The sequence below is a fragment of the Oryzias latipes genome, chromosome 1, assembly GCF_002234675.1.
Source record: "Oryzias latipes chromosome 1, ASM223467v1".
Classification (NCBI taxonomy): Eukaryota; Metazoa; Chordata; class Actinopteri; order Beloniformes; family Adrianichthyidae; genus Oryzias; species Oryzias latipes.
This window is the reverse complement of record NC_019859.2, coordinates 5,626,359-5,651,033: the sequence shown is the minus strand read 5'-3', so window position 1 is coordinate 5,651,033 and position 24,675 is coordinate 5,626,359. Positions and strand designations below refer to the sequence as shown.

Here is a 24,675-nt window from a genome sequence, read left to right as displayed (position 1 = left end):
TAAAGTTGCAGGAAATGGTTCCACACGAGACAGGCTTGATGGCCAAGCACTGCCTCCTATAGACAAGTTCCCTGTTTGGAAATGATGAAACTCTGACTTTTTGAATTTGATACCTTTAAAGAGCTTCTCTGAGAGTTGGTAAATGTATGGTTTCACCAGACACCAAATCAAAATAAACGTCAAAAACAAAGAGAAAAATGAAATCTTGAAATCCAAATTTTGCATGTACAGTAAAATGTTTGCTGCAACATTTTGGATCAACTAGAGGTACAGGGCTGTTATTTGAAAGAGAAATGTTACAACTGCTTAATTTATAAAGAAAAGATAAAAGACGATGGCTTTCAAGACACCAAAATAATTCAGTAAGATTTAAAGAAACTACAATATAAACTTTTTAAAATCTGATTGTGACTGAAGCACAAATGAATTGTTGTAACCAGCGATACGTATGGAGCTAAACTGTATTTTTAAAACACTTTTCAAACCTTGGTAACAGAAAGTGCTTTACAGAATAAAATAATCTTTTTAAACTAAAAAAAAGTAAATATTTTTTTATTTGTACGGTCTAATTTTCACAAATAGTTGATGTATGGTCAAAAGGCGATTTAATGCACCAAAGCAGTTTACTTAATCCCAACTTTATTTCAAATTTAAGCACATAATACAGAGAAAAAAAATGTCAGATGGGTTAAATGAAAATGTGTTTGAACACATTAATGAGCTTAGTGCTAGTCTCAGAACAGTATAATTGAGAAAAGTACATAAAAATAAACGTGCAAGTGTTACATTTGACAATATATGATCACCTGAAACTGCTTCCTGTTCATTTCTGTGAATTTTTAAATGTATTTTACAGTTTAAAACACTGTAATGTGCATCAAGGATAAAATAAATAGAGAACTGCACTAAAAGAAAAAACACTAGTTGTGCTTTGGGTGAATCTTTTATCATAAATCTAAATAATTTATCAGAATGTTTGTTCAAAAAAATCAAAACACAGAAAAGTTACCCTTACTGCAAGAAAATGGATTACATGTTATTTCTGCAGAAAACAAATATTAAATTGTATGAGAGATGGGCTTTATCAAGGATAAAAATCCACAAATTAGCTGTTTGAAAACCATCATAGGTTGCAGACTATTAAAATGTGAAGAGACCTTTGCTGCCAGCTAGAACACATGTAAGCTTCATTTGATCATGAAAAGTTATGCAACAGTAGCCCCTAGAGGTGCCTTCACAGAGGTGATGCAACACCTGATTATATGGATAACAGCGGCCCCTACTTCTTGTCATCCGCCATGATTCACTGAAGTCACAGTGTGTCACAGTCCGGCTGTCAACACTGCCAGAGAGGAGGTCGCTGCAACAAACAACAACAAAAACAACATGAAAAACAGGAAACAGAGCAAAACCTTCAAGGAGGAGAGCATGAACACGTTTTTGCTGTTTTCTCCAGATGGATTTAAAAAGCTGTGACACGGTTTACCTGCTTAGCCATACTTTTAAGGTGACTGAGCACAATTTGTCTCTGTGGATTTATGAAACCATGGGAAAAAGAAGGTTTTTGCACCTTTCCTTGGAACATTTTCAATACCAGGACAGATAAAAAAGTAAATCCATCTTAAAGGGAATTTATTTAACTTATTTTTCCACCTTAACAACAAAGATGGTTTAAAAAAATAGTCAAAATGTTGAAAACTTCCCTGCAAGTACTGAACTCTGACATGTTCTTGTGGATGATAGAGGACATATTTAAAAAAAAAAGCTCTGAGTATTTCTTTATTCAAATTGCTGTGAATCAGGAGCAGACGGGAAAATGCAGTTTGACAAAACTGTACCGGTGTTTGTTATCTAGAATGTATGCAGGGCGGGCCACAAGCCCCCTGCTCTGCAAAAGTAAAACCTACAGCACTGGCACTCTGCAGAAACTATGTCCTAGAAAGTTTTTTTTTAAATCTAGGCTAAAAACAGCATCATCATAATGAAAGACCGCTGGGAACGCTTTGAAAATTGATGATCGCAGGGGCTCTTCAAGTGTTAAAGGCTTCTGCTGTCATTTCAACTGATAAGATCCGGATAAAACGGTTAAAAAAGGGTTTTAGGATAAAAAATAAATAAAACAGCACCACATCTTATTGATATATAACAAATATGGTGGAGTTAAGCCTGTCCTTTCACAGGCCTAAGAGACTTAAAGTCAAATCGGATGGAACATTGTGTTGTTCCTTAAAGACTAGAAAGAAAATACCCATCATATTCTCACATCAGCATCAAGCCAGGTTTCTATTTCTGTTTCTATTTTTATTTAAAGTTTTATTCACGAGTCATTGGACTTGATTGCTGTTCAAACACAAAATAAAAAAGTTAAATGAACACGATAAACAGAAAATGATAAAGTGATTGAAAAAGGTTGAAGAAAAACAAATTAATTCCCACCCATCTTACTATATTTTATGTGCACTTCTATCACGTATCATCAGTTACATAAACACAAAAGAATTAAATAAAAAAATACAAAAAAGACGCTTCGGGTACCAAAAAAATTCTCAAGCCCCAGTTGTCCACAAATTGTCCTGTCGGCTTCTCATTTTATAATTTGTACGTTTCCTAAATTTTTTAGTTGGTATTTTATTTTTTAATTATGTAACTTTTTAATTTATTTTAGTTACTTTTCTCCAGGTTACTCCACAGACAGAAAAGCACACACTTTTTTTGTTGCCTTCACACAAGGTTGTTTCTTTCTAAAGATTCTCCTTTTCTTTCCTGAAACAGTTTTTGTATGTATTGTATTTTATTATATCTGTAAACTTTAGTCATTTAGATTTAGAGAATAAAATGCTGCTGTGTTTATAAATTAAACTTATTACCTCTGTTTTTTTAAGCACTTTATGTAAAATAAAGTAAATAAAGTTCGATTTAATTTGATTTCTTTCAAAGAGAGGTTTCCATAAATGAAAGCCTGAAAAACTACAATTACAATAATTAAAAAAAAGGAAATCCAACTAATTTCTCCAAAACTGTTCAATCAAAAACAAGGTTGTTATTTTTGATAAATATTAGGATAAAACTTAATTTTCCCACACTAATTTTATTTGACAAATAATGTAGGGAGGAAACAACTTTAAGAAGTTTGTCTCGCTTATTTTAAACATAATTGTACATGTGTTCAAAGCAAATTACAGGGGAAATGGTCAAGTCTGAAATATTTGAATTATCTGTGAATGATGCAAATAAAATTCACCCAAATCTTTTTTTTAAAATCATTACCGACAGTTCTTACTTTGTTCCTCAACCAGTGAAGAAGACTCCTCCTTGTTCCCCTCCAGATCCTCTGCAGGAGCATCAGCAGGTGGCCTCAGCTCCTCTTCTCCTGTAGATGGAGCTGAATGGCAGGTCTGGCAGCACTCTGCCTCCTGCACTGGAGCTTCTGCCGGGAGCTCGGGTTCTAAAACAGCTTCCAGGTCCGGTCCGGCGGAAGCAGCTGCCAGCTGGGCCGTGTCAGCTGCAGCTTCGGTTGATGTAATCTCCTCTGGCATTGTCTGCTCCCCAAAAGTAGGATCCTCTGTGAGTTCCTCAACAGGCAAGGCTTCCTCAGAGGAAGCAGCATCTTCAGGAGAAGCTTCTGAAGAGAGGATTTTTTCTTCATCATCAGGTGACAGAACCTGGTCTTCTGCAACTGGCTCCTCCGTTGCGTGGTGCTCCTCTTCCTTGTCCTCCGTCCCTGCAGAAGTAGCAAGCTTCTCCCCTGCCATTGCTTCTTCATCCTCTGCTGATGCCAGCTCTTCTTTTGCAGGCGTCAGGTCCTCCTCATTTGCAGAACGAGGTTTCTCTTCAAATGCTTCCAGAGGAGGTGCTGCCTCCAGACCAATTCTGTCAACCTCTGCTTGGTGCACAGCTTTCACCGGGCTCTCCTCACCAATGGATGCCGCTGCGATCTCAGCGATGGAGCTGGTCAAGAGCTTCACAGCTGAGAGAAGATCTAGCAGATGAAGGGACATGAAGCGGTAAGCAAAAATGCATGTATCTGATGAGAAAACTACTGCTGATGCTAATTTTAGTCCACTACTTGTACCCAACCATTTTCTCAAAGTAGAATTTACTTTTATGGTACATCAGTCATCGTTACTCTGCCTTAAAAACCTGAAATACAAGCATTTTTGTGTTTTAGTGGTATGCCGGAAATAAGAATGTCTTCACAAATAACCTTTTCCTGAGCGAATCCATCTTAAAACAAGGTATTCTATCCTTAATATAGTAAATTTATTTCATATTCTACTGGAATATTTGCTAATTTCAGCTAGTTTAATCTTCCTCTACTTGATTCTCTTATCTTACTTCACAATCTATCATAAATCATTTTAAGTCGTCTTTTTTCTGTCCAAATTTATAGATGGAAGCTCCATTGTGAGTAAACGCTCTGCAAGGACACCTTGTTCATTCAGTTTCAGAAGCTGTGTAGAACAGTTACAGACCACATGCTCCTCTACTGATTCTAATGGGTCAGGGGTCTTGCTCAAGAGAACCTCAGAGGTGTCATTTCTATACCGAATAAATGGATTACAGTAGAGATTTCACAAAAATACTTGTCAATATTTGGCATTTTGCCAAAAGCTTGACAAAAAAAATTCCTCAAAGTTGTCACAAAAATCTAAAATTGCAACAAAAAAATAAACACTCTAAAAGTTTCAGTAAGACACAATTTATGCGTCTAGATTATTGAAAGTACCGTCCATACTGACAGTTTTTCTACTTTTAACTTTTTTTTTTAACCAAGTGTTTTTGCAAAGACATCAGCATTTTAAAAAAGGGTCAAAAATGTTGTATGTACGGTGGTGCAGTGGTCAGTGCTCTTGCCTCACTGCCCCTAGTTCGAGTCATGGCTGGGGGGGGAGACACCTTTCTGTGTGGTGTTTGCATGTTCTCCCCGTGCATGCGTTTTCTCCGGGGACCCCGGCTTCCTCCCACCGTCTAAAAACATGCTTCATAGGTTAATTGGTTACTCTAACTTGTCCCTGGGTGTGAATGGGTGTGTGATTTGTGGCCCTGCGACAGACTGGCGACCTGTCCAGGATGTCCCCTGCAGTCGACCACAAGTGGCCGGCTTTAAGCTCCAGTAGGTATTAAACAGGTGCCGGCCGAGGCACCAGGGTTTAGAAGATAAAAGAATGAAAAAGGTTTTGCTTTAAACTCACCTTAAAAGGTTTTCTCACTAGATGATCTGCAGCTTTAACCAGCACTCTACAGGAGACTAGTGTACCCGCACAGTTCATGCTCCTTCTTTAAATGTAACCTTTATAATAAAAGACTCCGTTTCTTTAAACATTAATTCAAGTTTTAAGTACGAGTTGAGGTAAACAAGTTACGTTTTGGGCAGTTTTCAGTTCACATGATTCCATCATTCTAAAATAAATAAATAAATAAATAAAAATGGGAAAATGACACAGAAGCTGAAAGGATTGGTCTTCAGCAGTCTTAAAACCTCTACAAGATCCATGGCTGCAGCCAGTTTCCTCTTAAACAGAATGAACAGAGCAAGAGTGATGAGTGAACGAGTCGCCTTTTTTTTAAATCCACATCTGATTGTTCAAACATAATCTGGTTAACTAAAATCAGTAGTTTGCAAACTCAATGTACGTGTTGTGAAATCCTGAATGCTTGGAACACTTTAGGGAGGTGAGAAGTGCTGGGACAGGTTTGACAGGAGCATGAACATGTGAAAGCAGTAGTTCTGCAGAAGGGAGGTGATGTTTCCTACTGTACAGTCACAGCAGCAGGACCACAATTTGAAACCAAAAAAATGCAAAAGAAACGTTTAAAAAAACTGTAACAGAATAAAAAGAAATCACAAGAAGTTCAACTTTATTTTTAAGCTTCAACCTTTGCGTCATTCTTTACATGAGTTGTATTATCTTGAACTTTTAAATGTGAGTTTCTGTTTTGTTTTGTTTGCTTAAAATATAAATTTTATGGTAACAACAGCAGAAAACGCATATGGAACAGTAGAGATCAGGGAAAATGGCTCAAATTTTTTCTTAGAACTATTTAAAAGTAACATTAGGAATGTGTTGGTTTGCATTGTTGTAAGACAGAAACATGTGAACATCCAAAAACAATAGAGGATTCTATGGAAGTCTCACTCAATTGTGCAAAAAATAAGATCAGAATTTACAGATAATTGACTTTAAAATCTTTAGTTTAGGAAACCAGACGAAGAAATGCCTGATCGTACTAATGTTCTTTTTGCTAATAAATTCAGTTTTCCTTCTCTATGACAAAAATAAAAACCAATCTGCTCTGGATTTTGTGTTTTGGATGTGAACATTTTTCTGAATCTAACTCAAGGCCATATCGTGGTTTTGGTGTGAATGCATAGAAAAAAAAGACTTGAAAACTGGACTCAGGAACTCCAGATTTTTTTTTCATTAAAGCCACTAGGAATTGAAAAAACTTGTTATTCTCTTTACAAAAAAAAACAGAGGAGTTCATGAGTCCTTTTTTTGCTGCTTGTAACAGAAGGACACATCTTAGTCCTAGCCCTTGTATCCGGGTAAACTACAGGGAACAATCACTGCTTCATGCCGACTCCTCTGCAGCTGCAGGAGGAGCAGAGATGACTTCATCTACTGCCGCCGTACCAGTGCTCTCCGCTGCAGGAGCTTCAGACATCTCAGCAGCAGCAGAGTCGAGAGCCACCTCTTCCTCCACGGGGGCAGCAGCCTCCTCCATTACAGCCTCAGGTGCCACAACCTCCTCAGACGGGGCTTCTGTGACAGAGTCAGCAGAGATTTCTGCTACAGGCTCTGAAATTGCAGGGACAGACTCGACAACAGACTCAGCGGCTGATGCAGCTTCCGTGTCTTCTTCTGCAGAAGCAGGTTCTGCTGCAGGAGTGGACTCCTCCGAAGGGGACTCTGCTGCAGGAGCGGACTCCTCCGAAGGGGACTCTGCTGCAGGAGCGGACTCCTCCAAGGCGGGTTCTGCTGCAGGAGCGGACTCCTCGGAAGGGGACTCTGCTGCAGGAGCGGACTCCTCCGAAGGGGACTCTGCTGCAGGAGCGGACTCCTCCAAGGCGGGTTCTGCTGCAGGAGCGGACTCCTCCGAAGGGGACTCTGCTGCAGGAGCGGACTCCTCCAAGGCGGGTTCTGCTGCAGGAGCGGACTCCTCTGGCACTGCCTCAGATGAAAGCGCTGCAGATTAACACATTAAGAAATTTATGAAAGAAAATCTTTTTACATTTTTAGTAAAATGTTGTTATTTTGACAAAATCTTTTCGCTGCAAATCAAATCCTAGAAGAGTTGGTCATGCATAGGCATGGAACTTCCTAGCCCTAAACAGTCACCAGAACCATGTTTTTCATCTCTGATCATCTCTTTGCTCAGTTTGTCAGGAGCTCACTGCTGTTTTATCATCAATCTTGAAAGTTTTTTTGCTAGATTTGCTTAAACAGGTTTTAATAAGAAATATGAATTTCACAAAATCTGCCATTTTAAGTTTAATAAATGAGGTTTAGAGCTCACCTCTATATGTATTCCTTTACTTCTGCAGTTAACACTAAACAACTGGCAGCTTAACAGTGAATATTAGCTCAGAAATGTAGCTTTTTTTTTGTAGTTTATCATCAGCTGATGTGGTTGGTCCAATTAAAAAGTTGCCCCTTGTTTTGAAAAAGAACCCAAAAAAATGTTTTTCACAAATGGAAATCACAGAAAATTGGTTTTAAGAGGTGCTTCGAATCCTGATTTTGGTCTATTCAGACAGCCGCCTGAGCATCTTCTGTCTAGTTTAGGGGTCTGCAATACTTAAAGAGTGATTTAGGTCAATTTCTCACTGACCACAACCCAGTAAGAGAGTCTTTAGAAGAGTAAGACAGTAATTTTATGTTATTGTGATACATATAAATGAGCTGTTGTTTTATGGCATAAATAAAGCAAAGAGAAAACAGCATTTTCCTTTTTAATATAAAATAGTTTATAACTTTTAACAGCAGTTCACATGGCTACCTTTCAAAATAAAAGACAACCTGTACCATATGAAACTCTCAATGCAGAAAATGTGGCAGCAGGTGGTGTAATGTCAGCAGAAAAACACTTTTATTTCATTGTTTGTGGTGCATCTCAGCCATAAATTCATAAATCAAAGTAACTAAAATAAAATCAAAGCCAATTAAGTGGCCCTAATTGGATTTTTTGGACCACAAAATCCTTGACTGTTTTTAAATAAAATAGAAAATCCGCTTTATAAGTATGAATTCTGGTCGTGCTTATTGACCTCCAGTTGAATTTCTGTGGTAGATTGCGCTGTAAATGTTTTAGTGAACTAGAAAACCGATTCTTGGAGAACTATGTGTACTGTAGTCACTGCTGGCAGAGTATCTTTTTCTACCTGAGGGCCATATTGCGGGGGTAAAAGAGCCACACCTGGAGACTCGGGTTGCTGACCCCTGGTCTAGTCTAACTGTGACTTGACTTGCATCTCTTGGTTTGACCTTCAGCTGGTCATCTGCTGCCATGTGATTCATCACCGACTATATATTTGCGTCACATTTGAACAAGTACAAGTAATTGTTGAGAATATATTAGTTAAGACTTCCGTCAGCAGGTTTTGTGGGGTCAGCAGCTTAGCTCCTAGAGCTTTAAACAGGTAAAGCAGCTGCTTGTCCTTTTGTAAACTGTCAACAAAATGACGGCTAATCATCAGAGGGACAAATATAACTGAAAATACGGCCTCTTTTATAACACAATGGACAAAGATGTTTTAACGAGTGGAAGTTACTTTTTAGAGTCATCCATGATTGTAGAGAAAATTTCGTTTTTAAAACACCTGCCGATATTGAGACTCATTTAAGAGCATGTTTTTTTTTTTGCAGAAATATAATCCTCAATTACCACAAATTCTGCCATGCTTCCATCAAAAATATTTAAAGAACTAAAAACAGAGTCATCATAATTATAAGACCACTAAGAACACTTTGAAAATACATCAAAAGATGATCAGAGTGTGTCTTTAAAGAAAAAAAAAAGAGTCTTATTTTACATTGTGCGTCTCACAGTTGAAGTGTATCTATGATGAACAATACAGACCTCTCATCCTCTGAGGTGGGACAACTTGGCAAACCGAGGACTTTCTGTGAAATTTGTTCACCTAAAATGTCGTTCTTGTTTTTTGTTTTAAAGCTCTAATATTTCTAAACATTGGGACTCAAAGAAATGTAACAAAACTCACAAAGCACCATGTTCTTTTAAATTTCAGCGAAATGACAGTAGAGCTCTGTGACACATGCAAAGGGATGTGGAAACCCTGCTAACACTTAATGGTATTTTGCCAACTACCAGCACATATTGAATACCATTTAGAATTTGTCAAGACTGGCAGCCCGTGAGGTTACAGTCAGTACAATCAAAAGATATGAAATGTAGACACCAAACGGTAACGTAAAATTGCTGCTTTCTCAATTTCAAAAACTAAAAGAACTTATTAATCTAAAATTCTGCACTCAAATGATCTGAATTGAATGTTTTCGTACTGTTAAATAAAAAAATAAAAAAGGGCAAAATCTCAATAAAGTTCCACTCCGATCCTCCTTTTATTTAACTTATGTCGTTTTCTAGAACATAGTTTCTGCAGAGCGGCAATAGTTCATTAGAACTTCGCCTCTGGGTTGTGGTCAGGACAGTTGGCGTGGAGCAACACCGCCCCCTCTTCCCCTTTCCCCGTTGCTGAGAGCTTGGAGCAGGGAGCTTGTTGCCCGTCTAAGTCACAAATGTTTTGAAATGGCTTTTTTCCCTCTGAGCCTGATTCATGTAAACTTGAATAAAGACACACTCTGAAATGAAACAGGCTTAATTTTCTTTAGAATTGTCCTCAGTCATAAGAAAAAACACCACAAGAACACGTTGAAAACACAGGATTTTCATCGGGGTGGGTCTTTAACCCTGACAGTACAGAAAGACAGCAAATATGTTGGACTCCACCCTCTAATCAGTCAATCCTCAGGCGATTCTGGCAGCAAACCGGTGGCATAATCCTTCACCTCTAGTGTCCTGGACATGGAGCACGCCCCCTGAACTTTTTCTCATTTGGAATTTCTATGAGCCACTTTAAAAGTAAAATGTTTAACCTTCAACCAGTAACTTCCTCCATTTTCAGTTCACCTGAAACACCTGACAAAACCAACCCAAACGTTTTCTACAAAGCAGCTTCAAAGTAATCCGCTGGTCCCCCATCTTCAAAATAGTTTGAGCCGAAGCAGGAATTTGTTCTGGGCGCAGAGCCACGACCCGTCTTTGCTGAATAGACGAGAACCAGCAGACAAATCCACACAGACAGCCAGGATGAAGCTATTGAGACTGATCGCTGTACCATGCGTGATATGTGGGTGCTGCAGGCACAATGTGCTCCGAGAGACACGCAGATCTTCTGCTTTTAGCCTCACCGCACTCCGACGCGCTGCTTTCCCTCACTCTGACAAAGTGAGCGGTTAAGCGTCATGAACTGGTTTCTATGCTGGACTGACTGAACTGGTGTTTTTCCACTATTAGTTTGTTTTGAATGCAGCACAAATGTGGAAGCTGAACTACAAAAGGACCGGCTTTTCTTTGGAAAAAGACCCGATGGACAGACCAATAAAACTCACTCAAGACTCTTTTTCTCCTTTGAACATTTTAGTTTGATGAAAGTCAGAAAACTAGGGGGTGAAATAAAAAAATTCAAGGTAAAACAAAATGTAAACAGTTTACATTGGCTTCAATACAATATACATTTTTAATTTTTTGTCTTCTAGGCAGGATAATGGGAAAATGAAGAAATAAGCATCCAAAGAAATTACTGAAATTGTGCTTTTTGAAGGATTTATTTTAATGCATCAGCATTTTTTCTTTTCTAAACATTAAGTACAAAAAGGTTGAAATTCTTGAAGCTTAAAAAAATAAACATATTTTAATGCTAATAATATAAGATTTTTTTATCCCAAATTAAGTAATGCTTTTATTAAAACTGGAAAATTTTAAAGAAATTGGTGTTGTTTAACTTCAAGGTACATTTATAATAACTATAACTCCTGTTTTAACTTTGGCAGTGATTCAGAATGTGTTCAATATTTTTGATTTACTGCTGAAAATCGTATATTAGGATGAATACAGTTTAGAATTTTTCATTCATTCTCCTACCATGGTCTGGGTGAATACTCAATTCTGATTGGCTGCTGGGTGTCGATAAAAAACTGATGATGCACGCTCAAAAATAGAAGTTCCGATCACGTAGCTTAAATCTTCTAAATCACTGTGCTGGTTTCTTTCAAACAAACTTTTGCTAATTCATCTGGACAAAAACAAGCGGTTAGAAGTGAACTTTCTCTCTGAACTGATGCTTTATTTTTTGTGACGATCAGCATATACATCGCTTTCCGCTGCAGTCGGGGTTGGAGCCGGCTGAGCCGGCTGATAAGCACCACGTAGCAAATAGCCAGCTTTTTGTGAAAAAGGCAATCTAAACAGAAATAATCAGAAGAAGGTACTCAAAACTGGTTGAATATTTATTTCTTTTGTAAATGACCATGGTGTTAGCTGGATAATGGCCTTTGAAGTGTGCATTATCAGAAATTAACACACTTCGCAGAAGTGAACGTCCGACACGAATTTCTGATGATACACCGTCGGCCATTAACCCTTAAGTAAAAATGCATTTTTGTCTGAGATAATGAGTGTGTGTTTGTGACAAACTGACCCGTCTTGGAGCTCATGTTGGCGAGTCTTTCCTCGTAGCGCTCACTGTCATCATTGACGGTTTTGTAGGCCTGAATGAAACAATGTAGATATTTATACCAGTTAGGGCGAAAAAGGGTTACTTCTTAAAATAAAACCAAAAAAAATTTTTTAAACACATCCACTGCAGAGGGACAAGAGGGAAGAAGGAGGTGCTGCAATGGTTTTTGGACATTTTGCACCCTAGTTTTGAGCTAGACTGGCTGTGTCCGAATTCTACTACTACTACTACTTCTATCACCACTCCCTGACCTCCAAAGAGATTTTAACGCAATCCGGATGAACGCTCACTACTTTATCATTTAAAAGGGTCTATATCATGCAAAACCAACTTTTTGCTTGTTTCTGTTCAAAGTTTTGACTCAGTTTCAGTCACAACCTGAATGGCTTCTTTAGACTATGAAAATGGTGCCTTGGGTGTTTTTAACATGTTCTTGTGGCATTTTTCCAGCAATGTAGGACTAATATAAAAAAAAATTGAGCTTAAAATAGCATCTATGAGTATTTCTATATTCAAAATTATGTCAATATAATCAGGAAAAAGCTCATATTTGTGAGGTAGAAAATCCGCAGGGCAGGCGCCACAAGCTCCTTGCTCTGCTTTATTCCGATGCATCCATCTGTGGACGACTACATCCATGGACATCTTTGTTTTTTCTGTCTGAGCTGGAATCTGGCTAGAAACTGTACGGCTGGAATCTGGCTCCAATATCGCTCTGCCTTTTTCTTGTTAGTTTGGGGGTTGTGAGGGGCTGTAAGCTAGTGGGAGGGCGTGCAAAAAGAGAGGAGCCGATGGTCCCGCCCACAACTCAGAGGTGAATTTCCTAATAAACAACTGTCGCTCTGCAGAAACTATGTCCTTAAAAACAACACAGATTTTTCGATTTTGGCTAAAAATGGCATAAACATAATTAAAAAAATAAATAAAATGGGAACACTCTTGTGATAGAATAATAGAACAGTTTTAATATGTGAATGAAGCTCACATAGACGACTGCAGCAGTGAGGCCCCCGCCACACAGAACAAAGTACGCCACATTGGTGGAGCCTCCGGGGACGCCGAAGGCCATGCGCCGCACGGGGGGTGCTGGAAAACAAAGAATCACGCTGGAATCAGAGATATTTATCCCCAGTGGAATTTGCATTTATTGAACTAAAACGAAGCTAAAAACCCACAGAAAAGGTTTTGTTTACACCGACAGACAGTCATCACAGGGAGGAGCACCTTTGGACGACAACAGCATGTCCCCTTCCCTTAATCCAGTTACACAACACAGATCTTGTCATTTGTAGCAGAGGGAGATGGAAAGATTTAGCTGCAGCCAAGATAAACACTCAACTGTCCCTTCTATCAAATCCCCGTCACACAAGCAGTGACACACTTCCTGTCCGTCTCAGTTTGTGTGGAAGCTGGATCAACGATTTAGCAGATTTGAATGCAAATGGGTTCATGAAACATTAACAGCATCTTGCTTATGAAAATATCCATTAAGAAGCGAGCCGATTAGGCAGTTCAAGACCTAAACCTCTCTTCCCCATCCTAAACTCTAAAGAGTTTGAGTCTCCTCATGCCGGATCCAAATTTAGCCAAGTTGGTTTGTGAGTAAATCAAAACAAAGCTTTTGTGATCAACAAAAACTCAAGTTAATGATAAAAAACACTATTTTTGACTTTAAAAAAAACCCATTTGGTTCATGCAAAAATTAAACATGAAGGACTTAATGAAGACAAATTTGAATCCGAATATGATTTCACTTTCTAAAATAACAGAAATGGCAGAAGTCTGGCTATCAAAACCCATCAAATTTAGATGTTTACTATTAATTTGGATTCTTTTTGGGGGGGGCGGTTGTGGTGCAGAGGTAGAGCTCTGATCAGAAGATCCCAGGTATGGTTCCCCAAAGACTATGTGTGACACTGAACCCCACATTGCTGCTGATGGTTACAGGTTGGCGGCAGTGTTCAGCAACGGTTTGAATGTGTGTTGAAAACTGGATGTAGTTTGTCAACATGAATCAGCTCTGCTGTCCATGTTAAGATGCAGTGGTGCAAGTTTACGGGTAGCAAAAGAAGCATCTTTTTTTTTTTTTTACTGGTTATCAGTTAAGGGAAAACAAATATTGTAGTTGGATGCATTGTTAACATCGGGATACCTCATGTTTCTATGGCTTAAGCAGCACCGTGGAAGAATAGGCAGGAGCACAACAAAATCAAAGCGATTTAGGGAGAGTCCTGTCCTTCCTCCAGCTCTAATACCCATGACAAAGCAGCCACAAAGCCAAGCACTGCACAGGTTATTTATACAGGTAATCAGTTAATCCCTGTGGCCAAGTTCGGGCTTTTAACATGAGCAGGCGCCATGCAACAAGTGTGGGAAACCCTGCACCTTCATCCGCTCATCAACATGCAGGTGCTGGCAGAGACAGCAGCGTGTAGCCCTGCAGGAAATGACCTGCACAGAGGCTATAGGCTGCAATAATGGTCACTGCAACAGATTTCTGGGACATCTCTGAAGGTTCATTTCAAAGCTGCAGCAGATTTCTGAGCAGGAAATGAAAGCAGCAGCAGCAGCTTGGCCTGAGGCGAATTCCATGTGTGCAGGTCCCATAGAGGATGATCCAGGGAGATCAAGAACGCATGAGCAAAAAGTTTCAGAAAAACAAACCCAGACCCCGAAACCTCAAAGCTCTTTCACGCAGAAGGTCAACTTCGACTTCAAAAATGAAAGAAAATCTTCATTTTGAAACATCAGACTGATTTAATTACTATAAGTTGGTGAATTATGGACGGACATCTTTGCCAGGTCGTGACAAATTCAACATTTATTTTGTAGACATGAGAAACGCATGATATTTAAAACATAACATATACAAGCAATCCGGCTCCAGAGCAGACCTACCGTTCATGGATGCCGGGTTGAAAACCCTTCCTGCCAGCGGCGCGAGCCTCTGCCACGCGCGTCTGCAGAACATGTTGGTTCGGAGATCGGCTGCAGGTGAACGAGCGCGCGACTCTGACCGGTGTTCACAGAGAGATGACGGACGGACGGACGCGCAGAAACTCTCTGGTCCTGATGGGAAAAGACACGCCCCCTTCACCAAAATAAATAATTAAAAGAACAACAACAGAGATCAGCTGTCAGCACGCCCCCTACTGGCGATAATATGTTTGAGTGAAGGCTTTTAACCCTTTAACCACTACAGTATAAAACGAACAGTCCACCAGGACCTTTAGTCTTCATTCATCACATAATCTCTCAAAAATACGTTTAAAATATTGAGTCCCTTTTTTCAGAACAACTTTGACTTCTAAAATAACTAAAGAAATTGTAGTTTTTCAATGTTCTTTACTTAAATGATGTAAAACCACCCAAACAAAATGGATTTTTACTTTTAGAAAGTTGTCTCTCATAAAAACTTTGAAATGACAATAAACAAATAAATAACTACAATAAACTAGCAAAAGACAGTTAGTTGGTTTAGTTTCTAGATGAGTTATTTTTTTGTGCATTTTTTGTGAATTAACTCAGTAGCGGTGGGATTATATAAACTTGCTGCTTTTCCAGCAACAAATCAAGCTCTACTTGACTTTTAGTTAATGATTACTATATTTATCTAAGCAAATGTGACTTAACTGAGTCTTTGTTTTTGTTTGTTTGTTTTTATTAATGCATTTCATCATTTCTGTAATGAGTTCAATAAATCTGTGTGGATTTTCTATTGTATTGACTACAATTAATGGGTGAAATAAATCCAATCAAGTGCAATTATAAAAGGGATGTTTTTTTGATTATATGGTGGATCTTGGAGCAAATAGTTCCTTCCATCCACTTTCTAAACATGCTTGGTCCAGTTCAGGGTTGATGGATCCAGGAGTAAACCCTGGACACAAAAAATGGATCCTCAGAAGTAACCGCTGATCTTATTCTATACTGAAACACACCTACAGATTTTTCCATAAATTCTGATTTCTCATTCAGTGCTTTTTATTTGCCCCCTGGTGTTGTTCACCATTCGGCACATCCCTTCAGGTGCTTTGGCAGAGATTTTTACGCTAAATGCCCTTCCTGACATATTTTATCCAGGCTGGGGACCGGCACAGGGAAACCCAGACTTGGGGCCCCCCACTGGCTACATAGTTGGGCAGTAACACGAAGGGTCTTGCTCAAGGACCCACGATGGATGAAGCTCATCCAATTTGAATCGAACTCTGATGCAAAATTTTAAAATGACATTTGAAAAAACAATTTTTGTCCACTGATTAAAAATCTTGACAACATTTTCATGTGACCTTAAAAGAACTAGATGATGTGAAGATCTCACATGACATCAGTATGTAACCTCCTGGCAGTAATGTCACCATGACAACAGCATAAACCATTTCCTGCAATGCAGGCTGCAGGAGAAAAAAACACAACCAGTGGTTGTGACAATCACTTCATTTGCAATGGGAGATTTTTTTATTTTTACTTTAAATGGTGCGTCTTATACTAACATGCAAAATGTGACTTTTTTCTTTCTTTCATCTTTGCCAAATTCAGAAATGTTTATTATTTTATTGTTTGCTTTTTTAGTGACACAACATGTAAATGTTTCTGCAAAATTACTCAAATTAAGAATGACATTTATAATCCAATACTTTATATTAAGAGAATACTTAGAAATAGACTTTTCTACTGAGAAAAAAAATACACATTTTCTTGAATGTGAAAGTTTCTCAAAGGCATGCCTTTTACCTAATTATCAGTGCTGCTGAATTCCCTCCTCCTAATTCAGTTCCTGGTGAGACATCTGCTGTTGGGCTGGTGAATGTTGCGCCAGTGTGACATTAACCTGTGGTCTCATGCTCTCCCTCACTCGGCAGGATACCCGGCAGTCTGGTCGGTTTGTCATGTGACGACCTGTGAATCATCGAATACAGTCACAATCACAAAAACACATGTGATGCGTTTTTCCGACGCCCACGCCGAGCTCACGCTCCAGAGCTGTGCTTCACTGCTGAGAAGTTTGTCTTTTAGGGGGGTGTAGGAAAACCGCACAAAAATGAATTGGGATTCATCTGAAACAGGAAGTTTATTTTCATTATTTATTTATTTTTTTATACACTTTTTTTGTTTGGTGTATCTAACATGTTTTGTAGCATTTTTCTCATGAGGACATATATATAAAATATTTTAAGATGAATATTGCTTTTCTAAGTATTATTCAAAATTCAGAGAAATAGATCAATGTACGTCTTTGTGTTTTCCTCATTTGAGCTGGAATCTGGCTCAAACTTATACGCCTGGACGGCTCTGATATTGCTCGCCACTTTAGTTGCAGCAGTAATTTTAGCCTGCGTTTATGAGGAGCTGTAAGCTAGCGAGAAAAAGTGTGAACAAAGGGATCATGGGAAATAAGCTGAGGCTTACTCCATGCCAATGGTCCCGCACATAACAAAGAAGCTAATTTCTACTGAACTCCTGCCGCTCTGCAGAAATAATGAAAATGACCACAGGTTTTTGATTATCATATATTTTTAATTATGATTTTTTTTAAAAACACTGGGAATGTTTTTACAATAGATCAAAAGATGATTGGAGTGGGACTTTAAAAGTCAGGCATGCAGCTTTAAAAGCGATCAGTGATTTTGTTTCAGATCGGGATCATTGACCGTATATAGGAACTGGACTGACTCCTCCCCCCTGGTCCCAAGTATCCGCTGGTTTCAAAAGCCAAAAACCCGCAGACTTCTGCAGAGAATTAAACCGTTATTACTCACTCTATTTGTGAGAACAACCATTTTTGCTCTGCTACGTTTTTTTTATATGTTCTAGCTAATCCTAATTTTTTTCATGATATTTTATTCTGTACTGCAAGTTATTCAAGTTATAAGCTGACCAATCAGATGCCTCAATAAAAGTATGTGGTCTCACATTGAACGATCAGAACATTTGATAGACAATTTTCGTGCAGCCCAATTTTCAAGTAGTAGGGGTATGGAGTTCCAACAATCTCACTCCTGAATGGCGAGAGGGTTGCCATGGGAACGTTGAATCAGACCAACACGGACCAATCACTTCTGACGATTTGTGGTTCTAACTCAGCGACTGAAAGACGAAGGAGATTGAATTAACCTCTTTTTTTTTTGCTGGCAGTAAGCCGTTTACCATGAGTGATGTCACACTCACTCTGTCCAGTTCCCTTATACAGTCAGTGATCGGGACCAACATAACACTTTCATGTTGTTCAACATAAGTTGTACTCTTTGAATTGTGCTTAAATATGAGCAAAGCCCACTTCACTTAAGGTTCTTTAATTGTTTAGAATTTTTGACAGGTCTTGATCTATCTTATTTATCTGATTTGCTTTTACCATATGCACTCTGACAAACCCGAAGTCCTTCAGCGTTGGCTTTTTCCAGGTAAATCCAAAACCCAGAAAAGCATCTGTCCACTACTATACCCCACACATCCCCAGACCGGCCTTTTAAAGAGCCCGAGGCCTGCACGTCTAACAGAACTGTTGATATCCACATTTTAACTGAGTTTTTAGTTACAGTTTCCTGGCAGAATCAATTCGTGAACTGTTAAATTTAATTTTGAATATTTTAGCTCTACTTATTATTATTTATTTTATATAAGTGATGCAACATTTTTACCAATGTGACTTTTTCCACTGTTACCTCAGTCACAGCTGCCTGCATCGGGGAGGTTGATTCTCACTGTGGGCCTGATGATCAAAAAAACAAAAAAAAAATAGAACAAAATAAAAAGACAAAAGAACAAGATTGATTAGATTAGACCAAATATGGTTTTGGCCCTTAGTCTGAAGCATTTGCATCTATTATCACTCTAATAATAGAGATATTTTTAAATATGTTGTAAATGGTCTCAATCCATGCGACTCAAATAAAACACTTTTATTTCATAGATTATTCTTTGATTGAGGATCAGGAAAACAGGCCCTTCTGTGCCTGTAAGGAATTATGGGAAAATCATTTGTGTTTTTAAATGCAAGCCACACAATGGGTGCAGCCAAGCTCTAAGGTTAATCATTAATGTAAGTGGTTAGGAACTAACACTTTATCAATTTCATGCTGGTTTCATAAAGCAATTCTAGCCTTTTAAAAAGATTAGGGTTAAATATCAGAAATAGGAAAGCAAAGGAAACAGAACTAAAACTACATTGAAAGATTTTTCCCCACAAAACAAGATATTTTTATTAGTTATATTTTTGATTTAGACAAAATAAACCAATAAATTTACTACAACAATTACAGAAAATGCACACAGGATCCTACAAACGCCAGAGCCTCTCTTTTTTTGCATTGATCGAAGTAAACCCTCTTTAAGCCTGACAGAAAAAGCTTACATTTAAAGGTCAGTTCCCAAAGACTGAACTGTCTGATTGATTTTCATGTTTTCTTCCTTACTCTGATAAGACTTTTGCTGCTGAGAGATCTTTGAACTCCACAAAACTGTTGGATTGATTAAATGTTTACAAGCTTTTACTTTTACTTATCTGGAGTTCACTAAAAGATCCAAAGGGAAGACTTTTAAATAAGGGTAAAGGGGGAAATTAAAGCTGCTCTATTAAAGTACAGGGAGTTTTTTTTTTTTTATAGAAGTGATTTTTTTTAACCCTTGTGCTATCTTAGATGACCCCACCCTTACATTGACGTGTTATTCCTACCATGACAAAGGTGGATAAAGGTGGAAAGATTTCATGTAATCCATGGACACCAGTGAAGATCACAAATCATTGAATAAAAAAGGTACAGAGCACTGTCTAGTGGGTTTAGATGACCCAACTCCCAATGGTAAAGTGCCCAGGATAGCACAAGGGTAACACTCAAGCAAATCCTAAAAAAACAAGCAGTCTGATCATTTTTGTGAAATTTTCGTGGAATAAGTGATTTGTTATTTTGGAATAGTGTCCGCTAGATCAGTGCTGTGGCTTGTAGGACAAAAACATTTTAATTTCACACGGTTGGGAAAAAAAAAACCTTTCCAGTCGACCACCATTTGACTCGAAATCCAAACAATGTTTGCCCTCTTTAAAAGTTCCCCTTCCTCTGAGGTTTTAAAATTATAAAATTGGGACTGAAGTCCCAATCCAATCATGTTGGTTGGACTGCTGGAGCAAAGCAATCCCGCCCCCCGTCCCCTCACCCATAACTATAGCTTTCTGTTTACACGTTTTCCCACTTCCCAAAGCCCTTCATAACCCCACCCCAACATTTCCACAAGAAAAAAATGGCGAGCAACATTGGAGCTATCCAGCGATACCGTTTAGATTCCAGCTTAGACGAGGAAAAAAAAGACGTTCCCGGGTCTTGTAGTCTACAAATTGATGTATCCGAATTTAGTGGAGCAGGGAGCTTGTGACCCACAGATTTGAGCCTCAGCGTCACTGCTACAGGTTTTTCCAACAACATTATCTCCTCCTGATTCACAGCGATTACAATAAATAAAATACATGTGGAATTTTAAGACTATCTTTATATGTCATCTATCACCAGAAAAATGCCACAAAAACATGTTAAAAACACCGTTTTCATTGGCGTGGTTCTTTGAGCTGAAACGGATCCCCGTTGGATTGACCGTCTGACCTTTTCAGCGCTCTTACAAGTTAAAAATATAACCAAAAAATGTCTTCCGAAGCCACATTTTTAAATATCAACTGGACTAATTTTACTGTGTAAACTACCAGAATATCAAATAAGGACACAATATTTTCTGCAGCTTTCCCAAAGCTGACTCCGTATTTCAACAGATTGATCAAAACACTTTCTTTACCACAGGAACTAAAATGGGTTTTCGGTTCCATCGCAGAGACCACACATGCTGAAAACAATCACCGCCCTGCACTCAAAGGTCACCTGGATGTTTAGAATCACTGTTTTTTATTTTGCAGCCATCATAAACATTAAAAAGCACAAATATACACATTTCTGAATAGCTCCCATTTGTAAAAGGGACAAATGTGAAAACTCTCTGTGGGAGGGACACTTAGGATTTCCACGTTTCTGTTTTTGGTAGAAAAAAAAAAATCTCATCTGAAAACATGCACCACAATCAGCAGCAAGTCCACGGATCTTTCTCTGGTCTCCTCCTGTTGAGGATTTTAAAGGAGCCGCTGTATGTCAGGGAGGTCACGGTGGAAGGTTTCTTGTGTCTTTTAAGAGCAGCGCCAACAGCAGAGACAATGTCCTCCACCTCGTCCCGCTGGTACGCCGTCTCCCTGGTGCTGTGCCGTCCTTTCGCGATCTTATGCAGCGAGTTCTTGGCGGACGTCTCAAAGAAGACCATGCTGTGGAATTTGGCGAAGCTCAGAGCCAGCTCTTGGCTCACCTGACGATCAGCTTTACTGGCATCTCGAAGGTCGGATTTATTCCCGATCAGAAATCTAAAGAGAGACGTCACATCAGAACAGAACCCTGTTTCTGTGATGAGAAACCCTAGCAGGTGAGTTGTTACCTGGGTATTTCGTGACCCAAAGAGTTCTGGCGACACTCCTCCACCCAGGCTGTCAGCCCTCTAAAACTGGCGGGGCAGGTGACGTCATAGACAAAGAGCACGGCGTGGACATTGCGGTAATACTGCTGCACCATTGACTTCCTGAAGCGCTCTTGTCCTGCTGTGTCCCACAGCTGCAGCTGAAATTCATCCGGGCAAAAAAAATAGAACCAGAGCGGGCGGCCAAGACCCAAACATATAGAAAACAGGAAATGAATGAGACAGAAAGCACACAAGACTAGAGGAAATGTTGAAATACCTCAAACGAGGCAGAAACCGAGCGCTAAGGGGAACAAAAATGTGTTCATCTGCTTGATGAAAGGGCAAGTAGTCCAAGAGAGCAAAATAATACAAAGACCTGACAAAGTGACGGCCTTTGGTAGACACAAAACTCAGACACAAAGACACAGTTTGGGAAATTTGGGGAAAAACTCGTGTGTCTCACTTTTAGCCTAAATTGTATAAAGGTCTGCTGGGGAAAAAAATAAATAAAACAGGAAACTTTTACAGAATTCTGGGGGGGTATCACAGATTTAAAGAAAATGCTGCTTTTTGTCCTTTAGACATGTGCTTGGCGTTTTTCTAATGATGGAGGACATTTATTTAGAAAACTGAGCTCAAAAGTGCCTTTCTGAATATTTATTTATTCAAATCGTAAATCAGAAGCAGACGGAACAAAAATGACGTTGGAAAAAGATTGTATTTGTGACGTCGAACATATGCCGGGTGGGCTACAAGCTCCGCCCCATTCCAACGCATCCACTTGTAGACGACTGGATCGGAGTACGCCTTCGTTTTCATTGTCTGGATCCAATCTGTACAGCTGGATGGCTGAGATATTGCTCGCCATTTTTGTTGCACTGTTAATGTTAGATTGGGGGTGATGGGCGTTGTAAGATAGTGAAAGAGTGTAAACAGAGAGCTCTCAGAAAAGGAGAGGGGAGAGAGGGTGGCGGTGCTGCTACTTGCCAATGGTCCTGCCCACATCTTAAAGGTGAATTTTGAATAAACTCCTGCAGGTCTGTAGAAACTATGTCCTAGAAAATGACTAATTGTTCTTTTTTAGCTAAAGACAGCATAATCATAATTTAAAAACAACTGAGAATGCTTTGAAAATAAAGCTAAGGATGATCTGAGTGGAGTTTTTAAACAGGCTAGACACAAAACGAATGAAAACTGAAATTGGATGCAGATCAATTTAAATACTGTGAAGCTGATGTCTCTGTTTTGTTATGTTTTGTTTGTCTGTATTGTTTGTCAGTCTTTATGCATGCATGGCTCTTTGATAGTTGTTGATGTCACATTTCAGCGAATGCGAGAGTGATGTGAACAACTCCATGAGGGTCATTCTGGTGAAAGTTCAGATTGTAAACAGGGATGGTGGAGCTGCTGCTTCATGCTAATATTCAAACTAGATCTCTAAATTCACACAATGTTCATTAATCACCACAACCAGAAGGAAAATGTTGTGCAAACCGTGCCTCAGTGAATAAATGAACATACTGACTTAAAAAGCCGCTCTGATCATCTTTCCATCTATTTTCAAAGCGTTCCCAGTGGTCTATCAATTAGGATTATGCCGTCTTTAGCCAAAATCAAAAAACGTGTCGTTTCAGAACGTCCCACCTAAAACTCAGAAAAACCACCCGCCCTTATCCCCTCCCCATTACTGAGAGATCTTTGTTTACACTCTCTCCCATTAGCTTACAGCGCCAACCTAAGACAACCAGGGCAACAACAATGGCGAGCAATATCAGAGCTATCCAGCCGTTCAGTTTGGATCCAGGAGACGTACATGGATCCAGGCGTCTGCAAGTGTTTGCATCAGAATGGAGCAGAGCAGGGAGCTCGTGGGCAGGCCGTCTGCTCTGGATTCACAACGATTACAAAAAATGAATACTGACAAATACAATTTTGAGCTGGATTTTTTATAAATAAAAGTCCTCCGTCATCAGAAAAATGCTAAAATACAAAAAGCACAGTTTTCATCTGTGTGGGTTTGTAAGATCAGCTACTGGAAGAATCTGCATAATTTCCAGGAATTTGGGCATTTTATGAATCTCCCTCAAACAGACGCTGGTTTCATGTCCAGGTTCTGTCTGATTCCATTTCTGTTTCAACCTTTAAGATGTTTTTCTGAAAAGACTGAACCTTTCTTTATGAACAATGACCATGAGCATCTCTCTCCATCTGTTCTCGCTGTTTCCTCATCGAGAAATAAAAAAGTGTCTGACACTAAATATGTCATAGAAATATAAACATGTTCCCTTTTTTTAAAGAAGCAGTGATGATAGCTGCTTTGAATAAGAGTGGTAGTGCACACATAAAGCCACAGCACCTTTAGGGGAAATGTTTTTCTCATCTCTAAATCTTTTTACTTTTTTTCCAGAATGTTTATTTCTAAGAAACAATCCACTTTCATTAGGCATTGTCAAAACCTGTAGTCTGAATAAAATCGGGTGCGTTTTTTCAGGATACGAGCCGGGGAACAGCAGAATGCACGAGTCTTGCAATTCGCATTTCCACTAATCTTTTGCCATGAGGAGAATTTTCCGTCATTCAGCTGCGGACAAACAGCTCAGTGTAAACAGTCTGAGGACAACGGATGACTTAAGTTTGGAGGTTTTGGATCATATAAGTTAAAAACATCCTAAGTAGTTTTTAGTTCTCAGTGTGCGTAAATGTATAAATGTGCCTGCCAATCCAGTTAAACACAATTTTGCCCTTAAAAAACAAAACAAAAACAAAACTCCCATTAGATTAATTTTCTAGCATTACCTTAATTTTTTCTCCTTCAACCTCCAAAACTCTCTCGCGGAAGTCCACGCCGATGGTGGCCTCCACTTTGCTGAGGAATTCTCCGGCGCACAGCCGGTGCGTCAGGCACGTCTTCCCCACTCCGGAGTCTCCGATCACGAGCACCTTGAAGGTCCGACACCGGCTGATTAAGGAGGAAATACTCCCGAGAGAGCTGGAGAACTCCAGCGACGACTCCATGTCTGCGGCGCTCCGGGAGAATTCCAGCTTTGAGTGTCCGGAGACGCAGCGGCGAAGCTCCACGCCGCGGGGCCGCGCAAACAGCCCTTACCTGATGAAACCGCCCGCTGCTGCCCCCTGTTGGTGATTTTATGAAATATTTAAAAATCATTCTAAACCTGGATCTTAAATCATTTAGAACTGGAGAACCCACAAGGTCAAATTTGGCCCCTGTTCTTAAAAAGAAATAATTTATTTATTTGTTTATATAGTTAGACGATAGGTTTTTTTTCTTTTAAAAAAGTACATTTTTAATTTATATTTTTAATTGATTAATCAATATACCTTTAATTAACTATATTACATATTTTTTTCTTGATCTTTTACGTTTTCTATTATTTTTATTTTAACATATTTATGCTTTATTTCCTAGCTATTTT

The 24,675-nt window shown here is 39.1% G+C and overlaps 2 protein-coding genes across 4 annotated transcripts; both read right to left on the bottom strand.

Annotated features, from left to right (window-relative positions):
* Positions 1-582: 582 nt before the first annotated feature.
* On the bottom strand, positions 583-24,147 carry LOC101160137 (fibrous sheath CABYR-binding protein-like). 3 transcript variants are annotated; one of them, XM_011486936.3, is made up of 9 exons: positions 24,038-24,147; positions 16,496-16,660; positions 14,660-14,830; positions 12,747-12,847; positions 11,723-11,792; positions 7,162-7,187; positions 6,636-7,095; positions 3,281-3,979; positions 583-1,360 (listed from the first exon to the last, which is right to left on the bottom strand). In XM_011486936.3, the coding sequence occupies exons 3-9, from the start codon at positions 14,730-14,732 to the stop codon at positions 1,323-1,325; spliced, it is 1,467 nt and encodes a 488-aa protein (XP_011485238.2). In that variant the 5' UTR covers positions 14,733-14,830; positions 16,496-16,660; positions 24,038-24,147; the 3' UTR covers positions 583-1,322. The 3 variants fall into 3 exon arrangements, with proteins under 3 accessions (XP_011485238.2, XP_020566040.1, XP_004065695.2); XM_020710381.2 differs by having other exon boundaries at positions 588-1,360; positions 6,636-7,187; positions 14,660-14,852; XM_004065647.4 differs by having other exon boundaries at positions 588-1,360; positions 6,636-7,187.
* On the bottom strand, positions 20,618-22,925 carry LOC101157346 (ras-related protein Rab-33B). The gene is made up of 2 exons (XM_020710476.2): positions 21,221-22,925; positions 20,618-21,149 (listed from the first exon to the last, which is right to left on the bottom strand). Exons 1-2 carry the CDS (start codon positions 21,352-21,354, stop codon positions 20,819-20,821), a joined length of 465 nt encoding a protein of 154 aa, XP_020566135.1. The 5' UTR covers positions 21,355-22,925; the 3' UTR covers positions 20,618-20,818.
* Positions 24,148-24,675: the final 528 nt, after the last annotated feature.

What these genes read in the sequence shown, in the direction of transcription:
- LOC101160137 (XM_020710381.2), bottom strand. Translation starts at nt 14,732, where the DNA reads ATGTTCTGCAGACGCGCGTGGCAGAGGCTCGCGCCGCTGGCAGGAAGG. An exon ending in TCACTGCTGCAGTCGTCTAT is followed by an intron (nt 11,793 to 12,746) that starts GTGAGCTTCATT and finishes TGTTTCATTCAG; the next exon opens with GCCTACAAAACCGTCAATGA. An exon ending in TCCTGCAGCGGAGAGCACTG is followed by an intron (nt 3,980 to 6,635) that starts GTACGGCGGCAG and finishes TTCATCTGCTAG; the next exon opens with ATCTTCTCTCAGCTGTGAAG.
- LOC101157346 (XM_020710476.2), bottom strand. Translation starts at nt 21,354, where the DNA reads ATGGTGCAGCAGTATTACCGCAATGTCCACGCCGTGCTCTTTGTCTAT. An exon ending in TTGGGTCACGAAATACCCAG is followed by an intron (nt 21,150 to 21,220) that starts GTAACAACTCAC and finishes GTCTCTCTTTAG; the next exon opens with ATTTCTGATCGGGAATAAAT.